The following is a 26,651-nucleotide window of genomic DNA, read 5'->3' on the forward strand; positions in this document are numbered from 1 at the left end:
GTGATCTATATGGACTTCAGTAACATGTTCGACAAGGTTTCCCATGGGAGACTGGTTTGCAAGGTTAGATCTCATGGAATACAGGGAGAACTAACCATTTGGATACAGAACTGGCTCAAAGGTAGGTGATGGTGGAGGGTTGTTTTTCAGACTGGAGGTTTGTGGCCAGTGGAGTACCAAAAGGATTGGTGCTGGGTCCACTACTTTTCATCATTTATATAAATGATTTGGATGTGAACATTGGAGGTACAGTTAGTAAGTTTGCTGATGACAACAAAATTGGAGGTGTATGGATATCTTGATCACATGGACCAATGGGCTGAGGAGTGGCAGATGGAGTTTAATTTAGATAAATAAGAGGTGCTGCATTTTGGAAATGCAAATCTTAGCAGGACTTGTGCACTTAATGGTAAGGTCCTAGGGAGTGGTGGTGAACAAAGAGATCTTGGAGCGCAGGTTCATAGCTCCTTGAAAGTGGAGTCGCAGGTAGATAGGATAGTGAAAAAGGTGTTTCGTATGTTTTCCTTTATTGGAAAGAGTATTGAGTACAGGAGTTAGGAGGTCATGTTTTGACTGTCCAGGATGTTGGTTAGGCCACCTTTGGAATATTGCATGCAATTCTGGTCTCCTTCCTATTGAAAGGATGTTGTGAAACTTGAAAGGGTTCAGAAAAGATTTACAAGGATGTTGCCAGGATTGGAGGATTTGAGCTACAGGGAGAGGCTGAACAGGCTGGGGCTGTTTTCCCTGGAGCGTCGGAGACTGAGGGGTGACCTTACAGAGGTTTACAAAATCATGAGGGGCATGGATAGGATAAATAGAGAAAGTCTTTTCCCTGGGGTGGGAGAGTCCAGATCTAGACAGCATAGGCTTTGGGTAGAGAGGGGAAAAATATAAAAGGGACCCAGGGGAAACTTTTTCACGCAGAGGGTTGTGCGTGTATGGAATCAGCTGCCAGAGGAAGTGGTGTAGGCTAGTGCATTTGCAGCATTTAAAAGACATCTGGATGGGTATATGAATAGGAAGGGTTGAGAGGGATTTGGGCTAAATGGTGGCAAATGGGACTAGATTAGGTTAGGATATCTGGTTTGCATGGATGATTTGGAGCGAAGGGTCAGTTTCAGTGCTGTACATTTCTATGACTCTATGTCAACAAATTTTGAAATTGTCTCCTTGTATACCAAACTCCACATCATTTATGTATATCAGGAAAAGCAAAGATCCCATTACCCACCTGTGAAGAACTCACTGCAAACCTCCTTCTAGCTGAAAAAGTGCTCATTCACCATTACAGGTCTTTCTTCTCACTCAACCAATTTTGTGTCCACTTGCCCTTTTATTTCGTGGCCTATAACTTACCCTACAGATCTGTTGTGTGGCACCATATTGAATGCTTTTTAGAAATTTATATACATTACTTTAACAATTTCCCCTCATCAACCCAGTCTTTTGTCTCTTCAAAGAATTCCAGAAAATTAGCTAGCCATGATTTTCCCTGAACAAATCCATACTGACCCTTCCAAATTAATTGACATTTTTCCGTGTCACTATTAATTCCATCCATCCCAAGCAATTGTTTCTTAAAGTTTCCTCACCACTGTAGTTAAACTGAGTGGTCTGTAATTTCCCAGTTGATCTTTACGTCCTGGTTCAAAATGATTATAATAATAACAATTCATTAGGTTACTTACTTACAGTGTGGAAACAGGCCCTTTGGCCCAACAAGCCCACATTGACTCTCCAAAGAGCAACCCATCCAACCTCTTACTATTTGCTGCCTAATCTTTCAATTTTGTTTTGAACTAAGTTATTTTGGTTTGACTCCAGTTGGTCTATTATTAATCCTACTTTCCCTCTATTATGAGAGTGCTACCTCTCCCTTTACTCGCATAAAGTTTCATTCTCCTGTTGTCTCTGTGCTTAGCTGATCTACATCGGTTCCACATTTAACAATGGCTGGATTTAAAACTTTCCTCCTTGTTTTCAACTAGCCCTGTCTTCCTTTCCTCCGTAATCTCCTTCAGGAGACAAGCTGAGATAGCTGCATTCATCTAGATTCCAGCCTCTCAAACATTCCTAATTTTAACTCGTGCTCCAGCCTTCAGCTGACAAGCCTGAAGTTTCGAATTCCCACTGGCTCTAAAACTGTATTCTCCTTCTTTTAACACACTTCTTTTACACCCATCTCTTTAGCCAGCCTTTTGACCGTCTTCCCTAATATAGCCTTGTGTGGTTCTGAATTTTGCTTCATTACATGCCTGTAATGTGTGTTGGGACATTTTTTGTGTGACTGGAGCAACATAAATAAGCTTTTGTTGGTGCTCAGGTCAATTACTTGCACAGCACTTTAAATATTTCAGGCATTTCACCTTACTTTCTGGCTCCTCAATTGATAATGGTAGTCCTTAGCCCAACCCAAATACCATCACCTCAAATCTCTTAGATTACTTACAGTATGGAAACAGGCCCTTCAGCCCAACAAGTCCACACCGACCCTCCGAAGAGCAACCCACTCAGACCCATTCCCCTACACCTAATGCTACGGGCAATTTAGCATGGCCGATTCACCTAACCTGCACATTTTTGTACTGTGGGAGGAAACTGGAGCACCCAGAGGAAACCCACGCAGACACGAGGAGAATGCGCAAACTCCACACAGACAGTTGCCTGAGGTGGGAATTGAATCCAGGTCTCTGGCGCTGTGAGGCAGCAGTGCTAACCACTGTGCCACCATGTAATTCCTTTAATGCTGCATTTACCAGTGACTGGTGCAAGGTCATTTTCACACAGGTCTCCTCCATGGATCACAATGTCTCTGAGCTGATATCAACCACTTCTTATTCACAAATCAGCACAACTCCATGAAAACTGTAAGGCAGGGCTTGGAAAGCTCTATACTAGTAATACAACCACTGGCTTAGCAATTGCTGCATGCTGGCTTGAGACCCATAAGTTAATCTGCACCATTAAAATATCCTGGAATCAGGTCAGACCTGCCCCTTTATCCTCATGTCTTACATGGGATGGAAAAATCCAATCCCATGTTTTTACTGCAATCTGGAATCCTTTGCAGCCAATGTCCATGTTTCTATCATTATTACTCTCTAATTCACATTCAATGTCAGAGAGAATGAAATCTCATTGGGTTGTGAGTATAAAGCAAACGAAGCTCCTGTGTTCTGTATATGCCTGACTGCTGTGAACTCACATTGTTTCATGGGGAGTCCCCAATGCTGCAGTTATACCTCAGCTCCAGGACTTCGGATTTAGGGATGACACAAATTGTTGTGTGCTATGATATTCCAAAGCAGCACTATTGTTCGTTCCCCTAAATCCAAAATTATACTAATTTCAATATTATTAATTAATCTTTCATCTATTATGCACAGCACTTAGAATCTCTCTCTCACTGCCAGCATTATGGGTTGGAATGGTCAGCAATGCTAATCCACAATGTCAATTATTAATCCTTTTTGCTGACTGCAGTCATAGAATTTACATTGTAATTTTTAACAATTCCCCATGAATATTTTGAGTTTAATGTCATTAATCCCTGCAGCAATGGTTTTACCAAATGCAAATGAGATAATACAAGTGGAATTAACACACAAAATTTACCATTCCTAATACACTGTCATTTTATCACTTCATTATCAGAATGCAAGGGCTTGTGAATAATTTATTTGATATTGAAATGTCTGCACAATGGCTTTTCATGTATTTATAAAACAATATAATGGTCCCCATTCAACAATGGAGGCAAACTTTATTGGAGTGCAGCTCGATTGCTAAAACTGAAGGCTGGCAATGGGACAGAATCAAATGGCTTTGTTTTGTTAAAAATATACACCGATGGTTATCATATTCCTCATATAGGTGTCAAAAGAATATGAAATATCTATTGAGCAGTTTGTGGTTTTGAAAATAATAGAAGTAGTTTATTTATGATTTTCTGTCCCAAGCATCTTAACTGGACTGACCACAATAAACACTGTGGAAAACAGTAAGTTAAAGGCTAGGATTTCAGAAATCATTTCTTGATTTCTCAAATCTTTTCCACCTTCTATCAAGTGGAACTCAAGAGTGAATATGAACATTTATGTTATACTGATATGTTTTTACACAAAGGCTCCAATTTAGGTCCACATACCTTTTTCATTAGCATATAAATGTGCATTTGTGCATCTTCAAATACATAGCGATGGGGAATTTGTAATCCATCAAGAGTCTTTTCCATTGTTTTACTGTCGATATTTACCCATTTGCTGGCTCCTGCTGCCAAAAACTGTCTGCAAGTAACACAAACTTTCTATAAATAATAAAAGTCAAAAGGTCAATATTCTAATACAATCTGGAGCTAACCTTTAGTGAGTCAGACTACATTGAGAAAGTCTGTCCATTTGTAATTTAGCGGGTGGGATAAACACAATTGCCAATAGAATTCACTTGACTGGGATGTGTAGGGGATAGGAAACGTATTGGATCTTAGTATTGGCAATCTCTAATCACCAGGCAGGTTGTGTAAAGGGGCATGGAGACATATGGCACCAAGAGTCCCATATGCTGTGTAATCAGGAATTCTGGACCAGCAAACGATGACATTTTTAGTTCACTACTTCATTGCTGCATTGAATGATGGAGACATTCCTCTTGGATCAAAATTACTTCTTTTGCTATCTGTCCACATTTCCAGTTGTACTTGGCTTTTATCAACTAAAATCACCTGAGGTGCCAGGATAATGTTTTGCCTCCCTGGCACCAGGGTAAAGGATATCTCTGAGTGGGCACAGGATGTTCGGACAGGGGAGGGTGAGCAGCCAGAAGTCCTGGTTCATATTGGTATTATGGAGACAGGCATAAAGAGAGATAATGTCCTGCAAAATGAATTTAGGGAGTTAGGTAGAAAGATAAAACACAGGACCTTTAGGGTTGTAATCTCAGGAATACTCCGTGTGCCACATGCCAGTGAGGCCAGAACTAGTTGAATGTGTGGCTAATGACCTGAAGGAGGGAGTGGTACAGATATCTAGGATTGTTAGGATCTCCTCTAGGGCAGAAGGGACTTGTACAAGGAGGACAGGTTGCACCTAGACTGGAGGGACACCAATATTCTTGCAGGGAGGTTTGTTAGTGCCTCTTGAGAGGGTTTAAACTAGTGTGGCTGGGGGGAGAAGTTAGAGGTTAAGTCAAGTGAGTCTAATCGGAAGAAAAGACACGGCAACGTTAATGAATATGGTAGGACTGGGAGTCTGAAGTGTATATATTTTAATGAAAAGAGTATACCAGGTAAGGCGAGTGAGCTTAGAGCTTGGATTAGTACATGGAAGTATACTTTGAAGCCATTGCAGAAACTTGGCTGAGAGACGGACAGGACCTGCAGCTCATTTTTTTAGGATCTAGATGTTTCAGACAAGATAAAAAGGGATGTAAAAAGGGGTGAAAAAAAAGGGTGAGTACTGTATGGGGCATTATGGGCAGCATGGTGGCATAATGGTTAGCACTGCTGTCTCACAGCGCCAGGAACCCGGGTTTGATTTCAGCTTCGGACGACTGTCAGTGTGAGGTTTGCAAATTCTCCCCATGTCTGTGTGGATTTCCTCTGGGTGTTCAGTTCTCCTCCCACAATCCCAAGATATGCAGGTCAGGTGAATTGGCCATGCTAAATTGCCCATAGTGTTCAGGGATGTGTAGGCTAGGTGCATTAGTTAGGGGTAAATACAGGGTAGGGGAATGGGTTTGGGTGGTATACTCTTTGGAGGGTTGGTGTGGACTTGTTGGGCCGAAGGGTCTGTTTCCACACTGTAGGGATTCTAATTCTTCTTCTAATATCACAGCTGAACTAAGAGAAGACAGCTTGGAGGGCTCACCCAATGAGGCCATATCGAGAATCAGAAAGATTCAATAACTATGACAGGGTTTTCATATTGGCCTCCAACAGCCAGAAGACAGAGGAACAGAAACAGAAGCAGATCTTGGAAAGATGTGAAAACAACTGTTGTTGTAATGAATGATTTTAGCTTCCCCAATATTGACTGGCACTCCCTTAGTGCCAGGGCTCAAATGAAGTAAAATTTCTTACTTGCATCTAAGAGAGTTTCTTGAAACAATATGCAGATTGTCCAACAAGGGAAGGGGCCATATGGGACCTTGTATTGAGTAATGGGCCTGCTGGGTGATTGAATTTTCAATGGGGGGGGACCAATTTGGGAACAGGGATCGTAATTCCGTTAAGTTTTACAATAGTTATGGAAAAGGATAAGCCTGGTCCTTGGGTAAAGGTGCTAAACTGGGAGAAGGCTAATTATAACAGTATTGGGGGCAGCTTTTTGAGTGAAAATGCACATCTGACACACAGGAGTCCTTTAAAAGTGAGTTGGTCAGTGTTCAGGTGGATGAGAATATAAGGCATGGTTAGTAAGTTTGCAGACAACACAAAAATTGCTGGCGTTTTAGACAATGAAGAAAGTTTTCTCAAATTACGAAGAGATCTTATCATAGAATCCTATACGGAAACAGGCCCTTTAGCCCAAACTGGTCCATGCTGACCAAAATGTCTGCCCATGCTAACCACATTTCTTTGCACTTCGTCCATATCTATTTAAACCTTTCCTGTCTGCGTATTTGTTCAAATACATTTTAAATGTTGTTAATGTACCCATCTCAACCACTTCCGCTGGCAGCTCATTCCTGTACGTACCACCCTCTGTGTAAAAAAGTTGTCCCTTAGGTTCCCTTTTAATATTTCCCCTCTAACCTTAAACTGATGCCCTCTAGTCCTTAATTCCCCAACTCTGGGGAAAAAGACTGAGTGCCTCTCATGATCTTCTATAACATTCCCCCTGCCCCCACTTCAGTCTCCTACGCTCTAAAGAGAAAAGTCCTAGCTTGTTCAACCTCTCCCTATAACTCAGACCATTGAATCCTGGCAACATCTTGTAAATTTCTTCTGACTCTTTCCAGTTTAATAACATCCTTCCTACAACAATGTGACCAAAATTGAACACAATACTCCAAGTGCAGCCTCAACAATGTCCTGTGTAACTGCAACATAACTTCCCAACTTCTATATTTAATGCCCTGACTGATGAAGGCCAGTGTGTCAAAAACCTTCTTCACTGCCCTGTCTACCTGTGACTCCACCTTCAGAGACTGGGAACTTGAACTCTAAGGTCCCTCTGTTCTACTAAACTCCTTAAGGCCCTACGATTCACCTTGAAACTCTTACCTTGATTTGACTTTCCAAAATGCAAGACCTCACACTTATTTGTATTAAACTGCATTTGCCATTTCTCAGCTCACTTCCCCAACTGATCAAAGTCGAGTGTGGTGCTAGAAAAGCACAGCAGGTCAGGGAGCAGGAGAATCTATGTTTCGGGCATAAGCCCTTCATCAGTAGTGAGCCTTGTGGGTCGGGGGGGTGGGGGGGGGTGCTGCTGAGAGATAAATGGGAGGGGGGTGGGGGCTAGAGGGAATGTAACTGAGAATACAATAGGAAGATGAAGGGGAGGGAGAAGGTGATAGGTCAGAGAGGAGGATGGAACAGATAGATGGGAAAGGTGAAGGTCAGGTCAGGAGGGTGGTGCCTAGTTGGAAGCTTGGGACTGGAATAATGTTGGGGGGGGGGGGGGGGGGGTGGTGGAAATGAGGAAACTGTTGAAATCCAAATTGATCCTGTGTGGTTGCCGGGTCTCAAGGTGGAATATGAGGGGCTCTTCCTCCAGGCGTTGAGGGTTTGACACTGGAGGAGACTCAGGACCTACATGTACTTGACGGAAGCCCAGATGATCAAGTCCTATTGCAATTTCTGATAACCTTCCTCACTGTCTATGATACTGCCTATTTTAGTATCATCAGCAAGCTTACTAATCATGCCTTGCATTCTCATCCAAATGGGTCAGTGGGCTGAAAAATGGCAGATGGAGTTCAATCTGGATAAATGCGAGGTATTACATTTTGGTACAACAGACAAGGGTAGGGCCTAGAGTAGTGCTGCAGAACAGAGGGACCTCGGGGTGCAGGTACATAATTCTTTGAAGTTTGCATCATATATAGACAGGGCAGTTAAAAAGGCTTTTGGTACACTTGGCTTCATTGCTCAGTCCTTTGAGTATAAGAGTTGGGAAACCATGTTGAGGTTGTACAGGATATTGGGGAGGTCTCTGCTGGAATAGTGTCCAGTTCTGGTGGCCCAGTTATAAGAAGGATATTATCAAGCTGGAGAGGGTTCAGAAGAGATTTACCAGGATGTTGATGGCTATGGAAGGTTAGAGTTATAAAGGAAGGCTGGTTAGACTTGGACTTTTTCACTGGAGTGTAGCAGGTTGAGAGGCGTCCTGATAGAAGTTTATAAAATAATCAGAGGTATAGATTGAGTTAATGGTAGTTTCCCTAGGGATGGGGGAATTTATAGACTAAGGTGAGAGGAGAGAGATAAAAAAAATGTAATTTTGTTTTTACACAGAGGGTGGTTCAAATGTGGAATAAACCTCCTGAGAAAGTGGTGGATATTGGTACAATTACAATGTTTAAAAGACATTTGGATACATACATGAATAGGAAAGGTTTGGAGGAATATGGGCCAGGAGCAGGCAGGTGGGACTAGTTTGACATGGACTGGTTGGACCAAAACATCTATTTCCATGCTGTATGACTCTGCATATGTTCCTGTGAGGAAGAAAGATAAGGCTGGCAAGATTTGGGAATCCTGAATGACAAGATATTGAAAGTTTCATCAGAAAGAAAAAAAGACACATACAGAAGTCTTAGAAAACTAAAATCAACATTGCCCTTGAGGAACATAAAGCGAGGCAGAGTGGCAGTGTCTCTACCACTGGACTGAGAGACTGGGTTCAAGTCCCACCTACTCCAGAGGTGCCTAATAAAATCTCTATTCAGGTTAATGAGGAAACAAGCTTAAATAAAATAAAAATTTGAACAAAGAGTTAAAAGGGCTAAAAGTGACTAGGAAATGTCCTGGCATGTGGGATTGAAGAGAATCCCAAGGAATTTTATACATATTTAGGAGCAAGAGTGTAGCTAGGGATACTAGGTCTACTTAAGGACAAAGGAGGAAATTAATATGTTGAACCAGAGAAAGCAGGTGAGGTCCTTAATGATTACTGCACATCAGTATTCACTAAAGTGAAGGGAATGAGTGATAGTAAAATTAGGGAGGGGTATGTTGGTCAAAGCATATTGATATTAGGAAGGAGGTGATTTTAGTTTCTTGAAAATCATTAAAGGTAGATAACTCCACAGGAAACTCTGGGAGACAAAGGAGAAGATGGCTGGTGCCTGGATCTTTGTATCCTCCGTAGCCATGGGTGAGTTCTCAGAAGACTGAAGAATAGCCAAAGCTTTTCCTTTTGTTTAAGAAAGGCAATAGGAATGATCCAGGAAATTATAGACCAGAGAATTTTACAAATGTGGTAGGGAAATTATTGAAAAGATTCTAAAGGACATGATTAACTCACACTTAGAAAACAATGGACTTATTAGGAATAGCCAGCATGGTTTTGTACAGGAGAAGCCTTGTCTCTCACATTTGATTGAGTTGTTTGAATAAATGACAAGATGATTGAGGAGGACAGTGCAGTGGATGGTGTACACATAGACTTCACTAAAACATCTGACAAGGTCAAATTGTGGTATGCTGGTCCAGAAGATTAAGTCACATGGGATCCATAGTAAGTTGATAAGTTGGATACAAAATTGGCTCGGTCATAGAAGATAGAGAGTAGTTTTGGAGGAATGTTTTCCTCACTGGAGGTCTGTAAGAAGTGATGTTCCACAAAGCTCGTGCTGTGACCTCTGTTGTTTGTAATATTCATGCAAATGATTTCGATTAAAATGTACGTGGTCTGATTAATAAGTTTGCAGATGATACAAAAATTGGTTGGTGTGTGGATAATGAGGAAGATTGTCAAATTATAGAGCAGGAAATAGATCAGTTGGGAAGTTGTGCCAAGAAATGGCAGTTGGTGTTTAACCCGGACAAGTGTGAGGTGTTGCATTTTGGAAGGTCAAATGTAAAAGAAAAGTACATAGTAAATGGCAGAATCCTTGGGAGCATTGATATACAGAGCAATCTTGGACTGCAAATCCAAGTCTCTCTGAAAATGGTAACACAAATGGATAAGGTGGTAAAGAAGGCAATTGGCGTGCTTGCCCTCATTGATTGGGACACTGAATATAAAAGTTGGCAAGCCAGGTTGCAGCTGTATGACTTTAGTTAGGCCACATTTGGAGTAACATGTGCAGTTCCGGTCGCCATGCTATAGGAAGGATGTGGAGACTTTGAACAGGGTGCAAAAGAGGCTTCCTGGGATATTGCTTAGATTTGGGTGTATTAGCTATAAGGAGAGGTTGGACAAACTTGGATGGTTTTCGTTAGACCATCAGAGGCTGAGGGGCAGCTTGACAGATGTAGATAAAATTATAAGAGATATGGATAGGGTGGATAGTTGGGGTCTTTTTCCCAGGGTGAAAATGCCAAATACTAGGGGTACACGTTTAAAGGTGAAAGTTGGAAAATTTAAAGGAGATGTGTGAAGCAAGTTTTTTTTTAACACAGAGGGGTGGGTAGATGCTGGAATGTGTTCCCTGGGGAGGTGGTGGAACCAGGTACAATAGCAAATTTTAAGAGACATTTAGGCAGATATATGAACAGGCAGGGAATAGAGTAATATAAACCATGCACTGGCAGATGGGAATAGTTTAGAACAGCATCATGGTCAGTGCAGACATGGTGGGCCGAAAGGCCTGTTCCTGTGCTGCATTGTTCTATATTGTATGATCCATGAAATATTCTGAATACCATGTTCCATCCTAGATCCCAATTAACAATGGCTGCAGCTAAGCACAGTATACTATGAGATATGCAGGACTGCCAATAACAGGCCTAACATCTTACAGACCCTGAAACTGTTTTCGTTTCCTAATGCTGTTTGTTTCATGATTTGATTAAGGAAATAATGGGCTTAATCTAGAAGAGTGGTTCATAGGATATGACTCCTTTTGTTGACGTGTGACATTTTGAAGTAGATTTGTCCAGTTATGATGCATTCCAACCCCAGAGAGCTGTTCCATGGAATGATGGGAAGTAGGTTGCTCTCAATCTGCTGAGCACAGTTGCATCCTAGAACTCCTTTGTAACCAGCTCTTCAATGTACTGAGTAGGTTTTCCATTTAAGCAATGTTTGATGCAAATAGTTAAGTATGTGCACCAAATTAATGGGTATTAAATAATCTCAGAAACAGGCAACAAAATAGGGCACAGATTTCTTTGCAAGAGTGATATCAGAAATGTAATGACTGCACAGTAGACATAATCTTTAGGGAAGGCTTGAAGTTGCAATGTTCATGGTCGATCAGCTTATACAATAATTACTTGTAATGGAAACTCATAAATTGCAAATTAACAGAAGTGCAGTAATGTCAATGTCATATCGGGGATGTTGTGAAGATAACACCCAATAAACTATTTCCTTAACCAATGAAGCAGTCTAATAAAGTGATAGCAAGAGAAATTGCTTGTAAAACAGGAAGAGGAAATGGCGTATATTTGTCATATTAGACAGAAATTGTAAATAATTAATTAATTACAAACTACAGGCAAAAGAGAAGGATATTGTAACCAAGTTGGGGATTTTTGAATTAGTTCTTCAAATGTTGAGTGAAAACATACACAAAATATCCTCTTAGCCCCTGAAACATTAGACCAGGATTAGCATTATCTTGGGAACATTGATCCACTTTGATAAGAACATTAGATTTCTTTGATGAAAAAAGACCTAGATCCAATTAGATTTCCCTCTAATATCCTGATGGTGGCATTATTCAATTAACAGTTAGCAAGGCCGACACAAAAGTGCTGCCAAGATAAATTAGATAAAACACTTTAGATCTCAATCACTGCTGCATTAAAAACACTTAGTTTCACTGGGTGGGAAAAAGGAAAGACTTGCATTTATGTGAGTGCTTTTCCCAATCATCAGACATTTAAAATGCAGTCACTGTGGTAATGCTGTTATCGCATCCAATTTGCAGCTTCCACAAACAGCAAATTGATAACCATCAGGTAATCTGTTTCAGTAATGTGAATTGAGGGAAGGGTATTTTCCAAGAAACAAGACTTAATCTCTCACTCTTCTTCACAGTAGTGTCATGGGTCCTTATACATTTACCCGTGTTACAATATTGCAGCAGTTACTCAGCACCACACTGGACTGCCAGTCTTGATTTTGGAGCTTAAACCCTTTAGTGAGGTGCCTACCAACTGAGCCATTGTTCACTTTCCAGTCATCCAAGGTTGAGTTGTACGCTAGGACTAAATCACATTGTTAACAGAGTTCTCAAACATAGGTTATAAAGTTGCAATGAGACTACTGTGCATTAATGTGTAAATCTACTTCAGTAATTTCTCTAGAGCAATTTGTTCAATGAGAACATCACAGCAAAAACAAATCATAAAAAACTATGTTCATGAATTTAGCACCACCTTTTAAACAAGCCCAGCAATTATGACATTATTACAAGGTTATGGTCAGTTGCAAAGTCATACCGAGTGAGGGTTCAATTCTTGTTCAAAACTGGCTGAGGTTACCATGAAAGATCCTCCTTCTTAACCTCTTCCATCATCTAGGGCATCGTTACCCTCAGATCAAATCATCATCAATTGTATCTCTCTCTCTCTCTCTCTAGGGGAAGAGCAGCTTTATGGTCTGGTAAGACTGTGGTAACTTTATCTTTGCCTTATTCATAAAATGAATAATAGCTGTTTGTAGCATTTATGTTCAAAATGATGAACTTACTCAAAGATGGTCTCCACTTTCTCATCAACTTTTGACTGTTCTCCATACTGGACATCTTCGCAAGCCTCCCAGAAACTAAGATTTTCAGCTAGTTTTGAAATACATACAATTAATGTTTGGTAGAAGATTTGTAGCTCGGGTGCTCGTTGTTGTGGTTCTGTTCGCCGAGCTGGGAATTTGTCTTGCAAACGTTTCGTCCCCTGTCTAGGTGACATCGTCAGTGCTTGGGAGCCTCCTGTGAAGCGCTTCTGTGCTGTTTCCTCCGGCATTTATAGTGGCCTGTCTCTGCCCCTTCCGGTTGTCAGTTCGAGTTGTCCACTGTAGTGGCCGGTATATTGGGTCCAGGTCGATGTGTTTGTTGATAGAGTCTGTGGATGAGTGCCATGCCTCTAGGAATTCCCTGGCTGTTCTCTGTTTGGCTTGCCCTATAATGGTAGTGTTGTCCCAGTCGAATTCATGTTGCTTGTCATCTGTGTGTGTGGCCACTAAGGATAGCTGGTCGTGTCATTTCGTGGCTAGTTGGTGTTCGTGTATACGGATCGTTAACTGTCTTCCTGTTTGTCTGATGTAGTGTTTTCTGCAGTCCATGCAAGGACTGCACAGAACACTACATCGGACAAACAGGAAGACAGTTAACGATCCGTATACACGAACACCAACTAGCCACGAAATGACACGACCAGCTATCCTTAGTGGCCACACACACAGATGACAAGCAACATGAATTCGACTGGGACAACACTACCATTATAGGGCAAGCCAAACAGAGAACAGCCAGGGAATTCCTAGAGGCATGGCACTCATCCACAGACTCTATCAACAAACACATCGACCTGGACCCAATATACCGGCCACTACAGTGGACAGCTCGAACTGACAACAGGAAGCGGCAGAGACAGGCCACTATAAATGCCGGAGGAAACAGCACAGAAGCGCTTCACAGGAGGCTCCCAAGCACTGAGGATGTCACCTAGACAGGGGACGAAACGTTTGCAAGACAAATTCCCAGCTCGGCGAACAGAATCACAACAACATACAATTAATACAGATACAAGTGTTAAAAATCATTGAGCTAATGATAACTTTTACAAATGGTTCTGAATTCTCAGAATTTCCTCTACCTTTCAGTAAACATAATATTAGACAGGTTTGGGTTTGGAACCAGACGTTGGGATGAAATGGTGGTCCTGATCTGACTTGCTGCAGAAACAGTAATTGACACTGGATTTGCTTTGCTTTGTCACTAGATAACGGAGAGCGGGCTCACTGTCAAATTAAGGACAGTAGCCATATTGACGAAGCTGGAAGACCATTAGGAGACACAAACTGCTATTAGTAGTAGGGGAGACAGAGACTTCGTACTTGAATGGCCCTCTCAGTACCGTAACAAATTTATAATGAAAAGTAGTAGTCAGGTCACCGTTGTGGAGAAGGAAAAGCCCTCTGGGGAAGCTTGTGACTATGATGTAGCTGTAGTCAGGATATTAGGGAAAGCTTCTAAGCCATCTTGGAGTGTTAGGATCCCAGCCTTCCAGAGGCTGTCATCAGAAAGCTGTAGTGCACCCAATGGAAGGAGAACCTTTAGGCCCACTGAGTAGTTCCAGTCAATCTCTGATAATTGGCCTTAACCTTAACAGGCAACCAGCCAGTTGAATTGACACAATTTGCCCATGTGAGCTCAACATTCGAGAGAGACAGTCCAGACCACATGATCCACTGTTCTCCAAAAATGTCAATTCTGGAAAAAAAACCTTTGATATGAAGAAACATTCTATTCTCACTTGGAAGAGGAAATCTTTGACTGTGTCACCTTCCTCTATGAACTGCAATGCTCACTCACTAGAATAAAGTACCTTTTGTTCCAAATCTTAATTAAGCCTTTGGGCTGATCTTGCTTGTTTATCTGTAATGGGAGGATACTACATTAGACCCAGGGAGATAAAAATGGGGGATGGTAGAAAAGGTAACTGAATAAATTCTAAACCCTTTATGAATAGTTCTGTAGCCAACGGTGTTTTAAACATGAGCAAATTAATTTGAGTTAGTTGTTCTTACCACTGAACTCTCTTTCCAGAAAGTATCTAAATTGTTGCCTGCCAAGGGGATCATGTAGCAATTCACTGAAATTGAATGCCCAGCGCTCTACACGTAACCTTGTTGGAATGGTCACTCTGTCAATATAGAGAAAGTCATGAACTTCAACTCTTTTGGAAACACTTTATTAATATAGAAATAATATTTTCTATCCTGATTTAGACTGTATGGCTGTACAATATCTGGTCATATGGTTGGAAAGATTCAGCAATGTTGTTTGTTATTTCAAATCCAAATATTTGGATCTGCTTTAGTGAGATTAGCGTGTCAAATAATAGTAGCAGATTAGTACTGTAATGAGGAGAGGATGATGGATTTGACAGCTGTATTACCAACATTTCTGGCATGATATTTATCCTTTTTGCACAGTAGTAGTATGGTCCAACATGATAAGTTCTGAAGGATCCAAGTGGGTATAAGTGGTCTTCATCTTGGCTGCCTGGTTAGTTCACCATTTAAGATAAATCAGCTTATAAGGTGGCTGCTTATTAAGTGGGCTACTGACTAGTTATCCACCCATTGGGTCATACTGACCAAAACCACTTATCCCCCTCCTCACCTCTAAGCGCATGCACACACTTTGTGGCAGTGCAGACCGGTGAAGTTGTGTGGATTACATCAGATACATGGTCAATTCAAGGTGGAAACAGACTAATAAAAATGTAGTCAATACATGGGTTGGTGTGTATAAACATCTGCAGATGTATGAAACTTTTCAGACTTGACTTTATAACTAATTAGAAGAAAGTGAGGACTGCTGATGGTGGAGATCAAAGTCAAAAGTGAGATGCTGGAAAAGTACAGCAGGTCAGACAGCATCCGAGGAGGAGGAGAGTTGACATTTTGGGCATAAGCCCTTCATCAGGAATGGAGGAGAGGGGGAGCTGAGAGATAAATAGGAGGGGAGTGGGGCTGGGGCTGGGGGAAAGGTACCTGGGAAGGCGATAGGTGGATGCAGGTGGGGGGGTGATGGTGATAGGTTGGAGCGGACAGGAGGGACATTCAAGAGTGTGGTGCTGAGTTGGAGTGTTGGATCTGGGATGAGGTGGGGGGAGGGGGGATGAGGAAACTGGTGAAATCGATGTTGATGCTGTGTGATTAGAGGGTCCCAAGGTGTTCTTCCTCCAGTTGTTGGGTGGTTAGGATTTGATAGTGGAGGAAGTCCAAGACTTGCATGTCCTTGGTTGAGTGGGAGGGGGAGTTGAAGTGGTTGGCCACAGGGCAGTGGGATTGTTTGGTGCGTGTTTCCTGGAGCTGTTCTCTGAAATGCTTGGAGAGTTGGTGTCCTGTCTCCCCAATGTAAAGGAGACCACATGGAGAGCAACTGATATAGTAGATGTGGTGTTTGGATGTGCAGGAAAATCTCTGCCGGATGTGGAACGATCCTTTAGGGCTTTGGACGGGGTGGGGGGTGGGGGTCGTTGTGGGTGCAGGTTTTACACCTCTTGTGGTGGCAAGAGAAGGTGCCAGGAGTGGAGGGTGGGTTGGTGGGTTGGTGGTGGTGGGGATGGGAGGCCTGCACCTAACGAGACAATTGCGGAGGGAATGGTTTCTGGGGAACGCAGATAGGAATGGAGGGGGAAACACATTCCAGGTGGTGGGAATGATGGAGGATGAAGCAATGTATCCAGAGATTGGTGGGGTGGAAGGTGATCACTTGAGGATTCTATCCTTGCTGTGGTTAGAGGGGTGAGGTTCAAGGGTGGAGGTGCAGGAAGTAGAGGAGATGCACTGGAGGGCTACGTGAGAGGGGACATTGCGGTCCTTGAAGTAGAAGGCCGTCTGGAGTGGAGTTGCTCCTCATGGGAGCAGAAACGGTGGAGGCCGAGGCTGAGGCATTGGGAGTAAGTGACAGCATTTTTACAGGAGTGGGTAGGAGGAGGATTAGTCCAGGTAGCTGTGGGAGTCGGTGGGTTTGAAGTAGGTGTCCGTGTTTAGTCGGTTGCCAGAAATGGAGATGAGGAGCTCTTGGAAGGGGAGGGAGGTGTCTGAGCTGGTCCAGGTGAACTTGAGTTCAGGATAAAAGGTGTTTGTGAAGTTTATGAACTATTCAACCTCCTCATGGGAGCATGAGGCAGCACCGATATCGTCATCAATGTAGCAGAGGAAAAGGTGGGGAATGATGCCAGTGTAACTATAGAGATGGACAGTTCCATATATCAGACGAAAAGGCAGGCATAGCTGGGGCCCATGTGGGTGCTCATGGCCATCTCTTTGTCTGAAGAAAGTGGGAGGATTCGAAGGAGAAGTTGTTGAGGGTGAGGATCAGTTCCATCAATTGGACGAATGTGTCGGTCAAGGGGTACTGGTTGGATTTGCAGGTGGGGAAGAAATGGTGGATTTGGAAGCATTCGCTGTGGTGGATGGATATGTACAGGGACTTGATGTCCGTGGTGAGTATGAGGTATTGGGGGGGCTGGGAAAACAAAAGTAATGGAGGAGGTGGAGAGCGTGGGTGGTGTCGTGAATATATGTGGGGAGTTCCTGGACTAAGGGGGACAAAAGGGGTAGCCATGGGCACCTGTAAGGGCCCCAGCTATGCCTCCTTCTTCATCAGATACATAGAACAGTCCATCCTCCGCAGTTACACCAACACCATTCCCCACCTTTTCCTCCGCTACATTGATGACTGTATCAGCGTCACCTCGTGCTGCCTGGAGGGGGTTGAAGAGTTCATCAACTTCATGAACACCTTCCACCCTGACCTCAGATTCACCTAGACCACCTCAGACACCTCCACCCCATTCCTGGACCTCTCCAGCGATGGACTTAACACGGACATCTACTTCAAACCCACCGACTCCCACAGCAACTGGACTACACCTTCCCATATTCATCCCTCTTGTAAAAATGTTAACCTTTACTCCCAATTCCTCTGCTTTTGTGGTCCCAGGAAGAGCAATTCCACTCCAGAATATGCCAGATGGCCTCCTACTTCAAGGACCACAAATTCCCCTCCCACATGATCAACATTGTCCTGCAGTGCATTTCCTCCACTTCTCACACCTCCACCCTTGAACCCCACCCTTCCAACCGCAACAAGGATAGAACCCCCCAGTCCTCACCTTCCATCTCACCAATCTCCGGATGCAGTGTCTCATCCTCCAACATTTGCGCCGCTTACATTCAGACCCCACCACCAGAGATGTATTTCCCTCCTCACCTCTATCACCATTCTGTAGAGATCATTCCCTCCGCGACTCTCATTAGGTCCATGCCCCTCCCCACCAACTCACCCTCCACATCCAGCACCTTCCGTTGTCACAGCAAGAGGTGTAAAACCTGTACTCACACCTCTTCCAAAGGATCCTTCCACATCCAAACACCTAGTCTACTGTGTCTGTTGCTCATGATATGGCCTCTTCGACACTGGGGAGACAGGATCCCAACTTGCAGAATGTTTCAGGGAACATCTCTGGGACACACACACCAAACAGCCCCACCGCCCTGTGGCCAACCACTTCAACTCCCCCTTGCATTCCACCAAGGACATGCAAGTCCTGGGCCTCCTCCACCGTCAAATCCCAGCCATCTGATGCGTGGAGGAAGAACACCTCATCTTCCACCTTGAGACCTTCCAACCACACAGCATAACGTTGATTTCATCAGTTTCCTCATCTCCCACCTCCACTCTCCCCCATTCCTCATGAAGTGCTTATGCCAGAAACATCAACTCTCCTGCTCCTTGGTTGCTGCATGACCTGGTGTGCTTTTCCAGTGGCTCACTTTTTGACTTATAACTAATTAGGCTGATTTTCCTTGTGTACATATGAATCAATGATTGTGTTCTAAATCTAAATACCCAATTATTTTGTCAAGTTGTCCAACAACTACTCATTGGTTAGACTGTCACTAGAGTTTTGCTTCCATTTCTGATCATCACACTTTAGGAAAGACACCATAGCTTCAGAGGATTTTGAAGAAATTCACTCTGTTTGTCAGGAATGTGGGAATCCAGCTATTAGGGGACACTGCAGAAGCTGAGCTTGTTCTCCTTGGAGCCAGTAATGTTAAGTGGAGATTTAATACAGATATTCAAAATCATGAAGGGGTTAAGAGGGATAAATAAGGAGAAACTGTACATGGAAAGTAGGGCTGATAATTATGGCAACTGGAAAAAGCCCAGAAATGAAACGAGGAGAAAGGTTTTTATGTGGTGAATTGTTACAACCTGCAGTATCTGAAGGGATTGTGGAAGCAGATTCCATAAAATTTTCAAGAGGGAATTGCATAAACAACTGAGGGGAAATTATCCGCCAGGCTATAGGAAAGGACAAGGAAGCATTTTCTTTCTATTTTTTTCATGGGACATGGGCACTCATGGTAAGACCAGCATTTGTTGCACCTTCCAATTGCCTTTCAACAGATGGCAGGTAGGTCATTTCAGAAGCCAGGAGTCAACTTTATTGCAGTGGGACTGGAGTCATACATAGGCTCAACTGGGTAAGGATGGCAGATTTCCTTCCGGAAAGACACAATGAGATTTTTGCAAGGTTTGTAGCTCAGGTTGAGGTTTAGGGTGTAGGTTTGCTCGCTGAGCTGTAGGTTTGATATCCAGACATTTCATTACCTGGCTAGGTAACATCATCAGTGGCGACCTCCAAGTGAAGCTTGGATGATGTTACCTAGCCAGGTAATGAAACGTCCGGATATCAAACCTACAGCTCAGCGAGCAAACCCACACCCTTCACAATAAGATTCTCCAACAATCAATGATAGTTTCATGGTCACCAATACTGAGACTAGTTTTATATTAAAAATTTACGAATTTAATTTCTATGAGCTGCCACGTCCCTTGACCATTAGCCAGGACTTCTATATATATATTGGTCAGTTAGCTCAGTTGGTTCATGATGCTCAATGATGCCAAAATGTTTAATTTCTGTACTGGCTGAGGACATCATTAAGGTCTCCCCTTCTCAGTCTTGCCATTGCCGGAGGCTGCTGTCTCACATGTTAAACTAACTACCAGTTGTCTCTCTCTAATGACCCAGCTGCCCTATGGCCCTCTGGGAGTATGATGACTTTACCTGCAATGTTACCATGCTACCACTTCCCGACAATGGGACAAATTGGACAGCGCTTTCAAAGAACTGGGCAGAATAGCTTCTTTCTTTGCTACATCATTCTATAATTGGTTATAAATCATGGTTAAACTGAGTTTCAGTGGCATGTTTCGACTTGAAGAATTAATTATTAAGAATGGATACACCTGGAAATACTGCAACATGGGGCTGAATTTTCCCATAGTCTGGCTGCGTGTCAATTTTGGAGGGCTCCCCTCTGTGAAGCCTGGTGACTTTTCTCATGCAACTCTCTGCTGCTCACTTCATTAAGCATGCACTCTGCCTCCACACTGTGCTGTTCTTGTATAATCTTGCAGTCAGCAGTGGCAGAAGAATTCGCTGGTGTTTGGATCTTATGGCATTCATGCTATATTCTAACCCCCAGGTGCACACCACTTCAACTGCTGCCACTCTCGGCTGAAGTAATCTCCTGGGCCAATGTAGTGTCCACTGTCTGGAAGAATGGGCAGCAAAGCTGCAAGAGGTCAATGACCTTTTCCTCTCCACCAAGTTAAGTGCCCCCATCTTCTCTTTGCTACCTCATACATAGTCTATCCCTTCTACCATAATGGATGCTGACAAGTTGGGAGAGTAGGAGAAACCTTCTGAGAAGGAGCATGAGGTCATTAAGCATGAGGAAGGTGACCTTCTGCAGGGCAGCAGTGTTGGGGTTAAAAGCCAGACAGGACTACTTGATACCTGACTCCAGTAGAAAAGAGCTGGGGACAGTAATCATTGACTGACTATAAAACCATTGGTGCTTGGCATGTAAGCAATTAGTTTCTGATCCAAGAGGCTAATGTAGCTTCTGATTGTTTGATTTCTGTGGGTAAAGGTGAATGCTTTGAATGGCTTGGTGTCTTCCCTGTATGCAAGGGTCCCACATTGAATAATAATATACTGGGCTGTGATGAGCATAAGGGAAAGAGCAACAGTAATGTAAAGGTGTGTAAGAGGGAATGTGGCCAAGGACAGTTAGGCTGTGTAATTAATGCGCAATTGGGGTAGTAACGTGCACTTGTATATGGAAGGTAGCGTCAGCTATGCATTTTACGTGCCATGAGAGGCATTGGGCTGTGGTTGGTATTGCTGCTACATTGATGGTTACAAATAACTCTGGACTGTCATCACTTGACTAGTTGCGAGGCTAGTGGTCAAAGTTGGTGCCAGTCTTCCTGGGTGTTCTGGCAAAGGCAAATATGTCTGCCTACAGCAAATGGCATTTTCCAACTTTGCATTGGGCGGGATGGACACCAGGGAAATGTAGCATCTAGTCAATGAGATGAGTTTGGGCTGGCTGAGTGATAGAACTCCAGAAGCCTCATGGACGGCAACCTGCTTTTAAAGTTGATGAAACTTGCACTTAGCTGTTTTCTGGTAAAATTCCTACCATAGTCTAATGAGGGCGCTGAGTAAATTAGCCGGTTTCCTTTAGCAAGTGATTAAGGCCCAAATCTGACTTCTTTTCTGTTATTTTTGGGAACTATTTTCATTGTCTTTATAATGTTCAACTCCTTTCATTGGCCTTGGTTTAGGGTGGTTGATCTACCTAGGCTGATGACAGAAAAACAGAAGTCATTGCATGGAATATTTGCCTTTCTATATCAGACTAACAGGGAATGGAGCCATATAATAAGCTGTAGTGGCACAACAAAAAGTCTAGAAGAGGGGATTGTGTGTAATCTGCAATGTCTTCATTGGATATTCTTCTTTCTGAGATCTTGACTTAGCTGTACCATGTTGGGAGGGTGAGTGAGGGAAACATATGAATCTCATACTTTCTGCTGCTCTAGACATCGTACATATCCTTGTACTCTAAACTTGGTCTATTCAGATGTACAATAAAATGCTTCCAATACTTACAAATCAGCATTCATTGTCCAGTACAAAGTGCCACTTGTAATCCAAGGGTTACTGGGAAGACAGCTAGACATAATAGGATCATGCAGAAGATATTGCTCACAGTGCTTCACAAACCTGTGAAGAAAATGTATACATTCATTGATCATAATCACAGATATTTATCAGATATTTTTATACTGAAATATTTCAAAATAAATGCCCAAAGACATTGCCGAACAGCAGTATCAATTTGAATTTGAAGTGGAATGATTCTGAACACTAACTGTGACATTGCTATATTTCATACTAACTCAGCCAGGACCAGGTGAGGAAGCATTTAGCACTGATATTTTCAAACTCCTCTCCTTTGTTCACAACAAATATTTTTGTTTCTTATTAGCAGGCAGCTATCAAACACCAATTAAAAATGTAGTTAAATAGATCAGAATGAAGGAGCCAATTACAATGTCAGTTTGAGTGGAAGAAAGATTAATTTTATGACCTACTAAGTCTGATAAAAATAATATATTGCAATATCAAACACACCCGCAAACACGGCTATTACGTTTAAAAGGGAATGTGTGCCTGGTAAGAAAGGAAGAGGAAGGGTTATGCAGTTTAAAAGCCCTTAGTTTCCTTAAAGTGCTGGATTAATAACCTGGGATCATAGTTGTTTGATGGTCGATTGGTAGCCTCTGCAGTGCTGAAGCTTGTAGATAGCCGAGTTCTAGGTGAATGTTTTTTCCTAATGTGCTTTTTGTCTAGGTACTGTCTTCTGAAATGGTGCAAGAAACAGGCAGTTGTGGGGGTGGGGGGGGGGGGGAAAGGTGGGGAGAGAAGGTGAAGAGAGAGAGACAGAGAGTCTTCCACCAGTTCTTGCTTTTTCCTTTTCTCTGCAATTCTACTAAGGAGTAACCTGAAATGTGGTTCACTACGTTTTCCTGAATTTAACTTAGTTGTTTTTCCAAGTTGGCTAACTAGCAAATGAGCCTTTTATTTCCCAACATGTGATGTTATTCATACAAAAGTAGATACAAATAGCTTGACATTGACCTAGTTACCCAGTTTCAATATCCTTTAGATAAAATAATAATTTCAGTGCAGAGGATTTTGTTTATTCCTGCTGAGTGTCCTGAACCTTCCATAATCTATGGTCAGATGATCATAACAGCTATTTTAGGTTGGTATTTGTCTTTTTTATAAAATACATTTACTCCATGCAAGATCTCAAGTATAACAATAAAATGATACAGGTTAAAATTTGTCAGTTGATATTTATCAGTATTGTAACTGTTCACCTGCTTTAGAAACTGAACTATAAACTCATTTCAGAAAATGCCTTATATTTAACAGAGTGGAAAACTTTAATATATATAGGATTTGAACTCGTTTCCAAAGGGGTTAGCTATAGCTCATTATATCACTCAATCCCCAGTACCAATGTGTTTATGAAAGTGTAGAATATTTCAAAAATGTGAAATTTCATTTGCAGGAGTCACTTTTGCATACCACTCGTACAATAGCCTAATCTAAATTTGTAGCAATAATTCCAATGAATCCCAGTCTTGTAATGCCTTTGTAATTTATCATCTTTTTAAATAGCATTTTTAACAATAAAACAGTACAAGAAGCATCATAAAATTAAGTATAATACCAAAGAAGGTGTGTTAGATCAGATGACAAAATGTATAGTCAAGCAAGGCTTCAAGTGCTGTCTTAAAAGAGCAAAGCACGATAGAGGCCAAAAGATTTCATGAGGGTTTCCAAAGCTCAGTGCCTAGACCACCAGTGGAGGAGCATTTACAATTGGAGATGCACCATAGGTCAGACACAGAGGAGGTTTGTAAGCCTGGTAAGATTGTAGAGATAGGGAGGGATTTTCAAACAAGGATGAGTATTAAAAATGAAGCTGGGACTTAGGAACATAAGAGCTGAAGTAAGCCATTGAGTCTGCTCCACTATTCAATATAATCATGGCTGGATTGAACACATATTTTACTCTCAGTATTCCCATAACTCTTTACACCATTGATAATCAAAAATGTCTAGATATGTACTTTAAACACAAAGGCCACAGTCCTCTGGTGTACAGAATTTCAGAGATTTACTAACCTCAAAGCAAAACATTTCTCCTCAACTTGATCCTATTTTTAAGCCTACATTTGACTCCCTAACCAGGGGAAACATTTTACTTATGTCACGACAGTCTAACCCTGTAAGTATTTTGTAGATTTCAATAAGATCACCACTCAGTCTTTAAATCTGTCTTATCTGGCCTGTTATCCTGGGAACGCATCTGGTAAACCTTAATTAGGAGTGGATGTAAATACAGATCAGCGAACATGGAGGTGATAGTGGATTGGAATTTTGTTTGAGTTAGGATAGAGCAGCAGATATTGGATTCCTTCAAGTTAATGGAGTGGAACTCACCAGGAGTTGATTAGAACAGTCAAGTCTAAAGTTAACAAAATCATGATTGTGGGTTTCAGCATCAGATAAGCTGCGAAAGGCAAAATTGGGAGATACTGCAGGGTTGGTAATGAGTGGTCTTAGTAATGGCACAACTAAAATAATGAGAACACCACTGTTTCCCTCAACCTTATGTGGCATGCAAAATACATGTAATGGAGTATGTTGGGCAGACAATGGTAATAGGGGCAAGTGGAAATTAGGTGGATGGGAACGTTCTGATGGCTTGTCATAGATTTGGTAGAAGACTGGAAATTGTACTTTCTGCGTTTCTGCAGACTTGTCAACCAAAGCTGTAGCAGACATGTTGGGAGGGGGGGAGGGGGGGAGAAGAGGGAGAGAAAGAGAGAGAGAGAGACAGAGAGAGAGAGAGAGATTTTCTTTCAACATCTTCTAAATATTGTTTAGCCTCCTGACTTCAGCAAATCCTTACCCTCGATCATAAAGTTATGGAAGGTGTCATCAACAGTCCTATTAAGCAGTACTTCCTCAGCAATAACCTGCACACTGATGGTCAGTTTGGATTCTGCCAGATCCACTCAGCTCCTGACATCATTATGGTATTAGTTCAACCATGGATAAAAATGCTGAATTTCAGAGGTAATGTCAGAGTGACTATCCTTGACATCAAGGCCACATATTAAAATGGCATGAAGAGACCCTCAGAGGGCAAACTCTCCACGGGTTGGAGTCATACCTGGCACCAAGGGTGTGTTTGTTGGAGGTCAGTAATCTCTGCTCCATATCACTGCAGAAGTTCCTCAGAGCAGTGTTCCAGACCCAATCATCTCCAGCTGCTTTACCAGTGGTCTTCCCTCCATCATAAGGACAGACATGGGAATGTTTACCGATGATTGCACAATGGTCAGTACCATTTGTGACTCTTTAGACAATGAAGCACTCCAGGTCCAAATGCAGCAAGTTCTGGACAATATCCAGGCTTGAGTTAACAAGTGGCACTGTTACATAAGTGCCAGTCAATAACCATCTCCAACAAGAGAGAATCCAACTATCGCCCCTTGACATTCAATATTAATAAGATCACTGAATCTCCCACTGTCAATATCCTGGGGGAGCTTACCATTGACTAGAATTGGAACTGGACGAACTGTAAGAATACTGCGGCCATAACAGCAGGTTAGAGGATGAAATCCTGTTGTGAATAACTCATCTCCTGACTCCCAAAGCCTGTCCACCATCTACAAGACACAAGCTAGGCATGTGATGGCATGCACTCCACTTGCCTGGGTAAGTGCAGCTCCAACAACACAAGAAGCTTGACACCATCCAGATGAAAAGCTCCCTGCTTGATTGGCATCACATCTGCAAATTTCCACTCCCTTCACCAATAGCACACAATAGCAGCAGTGCGTACTGTCTACAAGATATACAACAGAAATTCATGAAGCCTTTAGACAATACCTTCCAAACCACGACCACTAACATTGAAAAGGATATATTCATGGGAACATCACCACCTAGAGCTTCCTGTCCAAGCTACTCACCATTCAGATTTGGAAATATATCGCTGTTCCTTTAATATCAAAATCCTGGAAATCCACTCCCCTCTTTCTTCCCCACTCCCCCCATGGCATTGTGGGTCTATCTACATCAAATGGACTTCTGCGGTGCACGGACACAAATATATGTACCCACACATACTCACACCCACCCATGGATTCCTCGAAACAGGCCATATATGCTGGTCCCTATATCTTGTGAATGAAAGAAAAAAAAGACCTTTGGCTGGTCTCCACATCAGTCTACTCCCTGTAATCTGGGGATCATCCAAAATTCAGTTAAGGTTGCTATATAAACCACAATGATCTAAGATTTCACATACCTCAAGTACCTAACCTTTTAGGAAGTCAACATTTGCTAAATGTATTGTGATGTACATAGATCTAGCTATTCGTATAACGAAGTGCTCATTACAATGAGGTAATTAGCTTGTTGACTCAAACTAATAGGCACAAAGCAAAGGTATTTTTAACTTAATGGATCAATTAGTTTATTTGTGGCTTGGCTGAGTCATAAAGCCAAGGATGTCTCCAATTCTGTGCTGCATTGTGCTTCTGGTACAGAATGGTTAGGAGCACCACATCTCACTTTGGCAGAAATTCCAACTCAGCACAATTAGCTTCAGAGACCCCCATGTCACAAGTGAGAAAAAAAAAATCACCCACAGATTCCATTCTTAACTCATTCATTGGTTCTTGCTGAAAGTGTACATGCACAAATTTCAGGTGAGAACTAAAACAGAAGTTGTTGGAAAAGCTCAGCAAGTCTAGCAGCATCTGTGAAGAGAAATCAAAGTTCACATTTCAGGTCCGGTGACCCTTCCTCAGAACTGATGGTGGTTAGGAAA

General features: G+C 42.3%; 1 protein-coding gene across 1 annotated transcript in view; it reads right to left on the reverse strand.

The window, feature by feature from the left end:
• The window catches only part of rgs11 (regulator of G protein signaling 11), a 143,145-nt gene that overhangs the window by 12,511 nt on the left and 103,983 nt on the right, over positions 1-26,651 (reverse strand). The window contains exons 12-15 of the mRNA XM_072559612.1: positions 21,836-21,949; positions 14,868-14,983; positions 12,813-12,900; positions 4,151-4,289 (exon numbers count right to left, since the gene is read on the reverse strand). Coding sequence (XP_072415713.1) covers positions 4,151-4,289; positions 12,813-12,900; positions 14,868-14,983; positions 21,836-21,949 — 457 coding nt within the window. The remainder of the gene's footprint in view (positions 1-4,150; positions 4,290-12,812; positions 12,901-14,867; positions 14,984-21,835; positions 21,950-26,651) is intronic.

This window comes from Chiloscyllium punctatum, chromosome 40, assembly GCF_047496795.1.
Source record: "Chiloscyllium punctatum isolate Juve2018m chromosome 40, sChiPun1.3, whole genome shotgun sequence".
In the NCBI taxonomy this organism is placed as follows: Eukaryota; Metazoa; Chordata; class Chondrichthyes; order Orectolobiformes; family Hemiscylliidae; genus Chiloscyllium; species Chiloscyllium punctatum.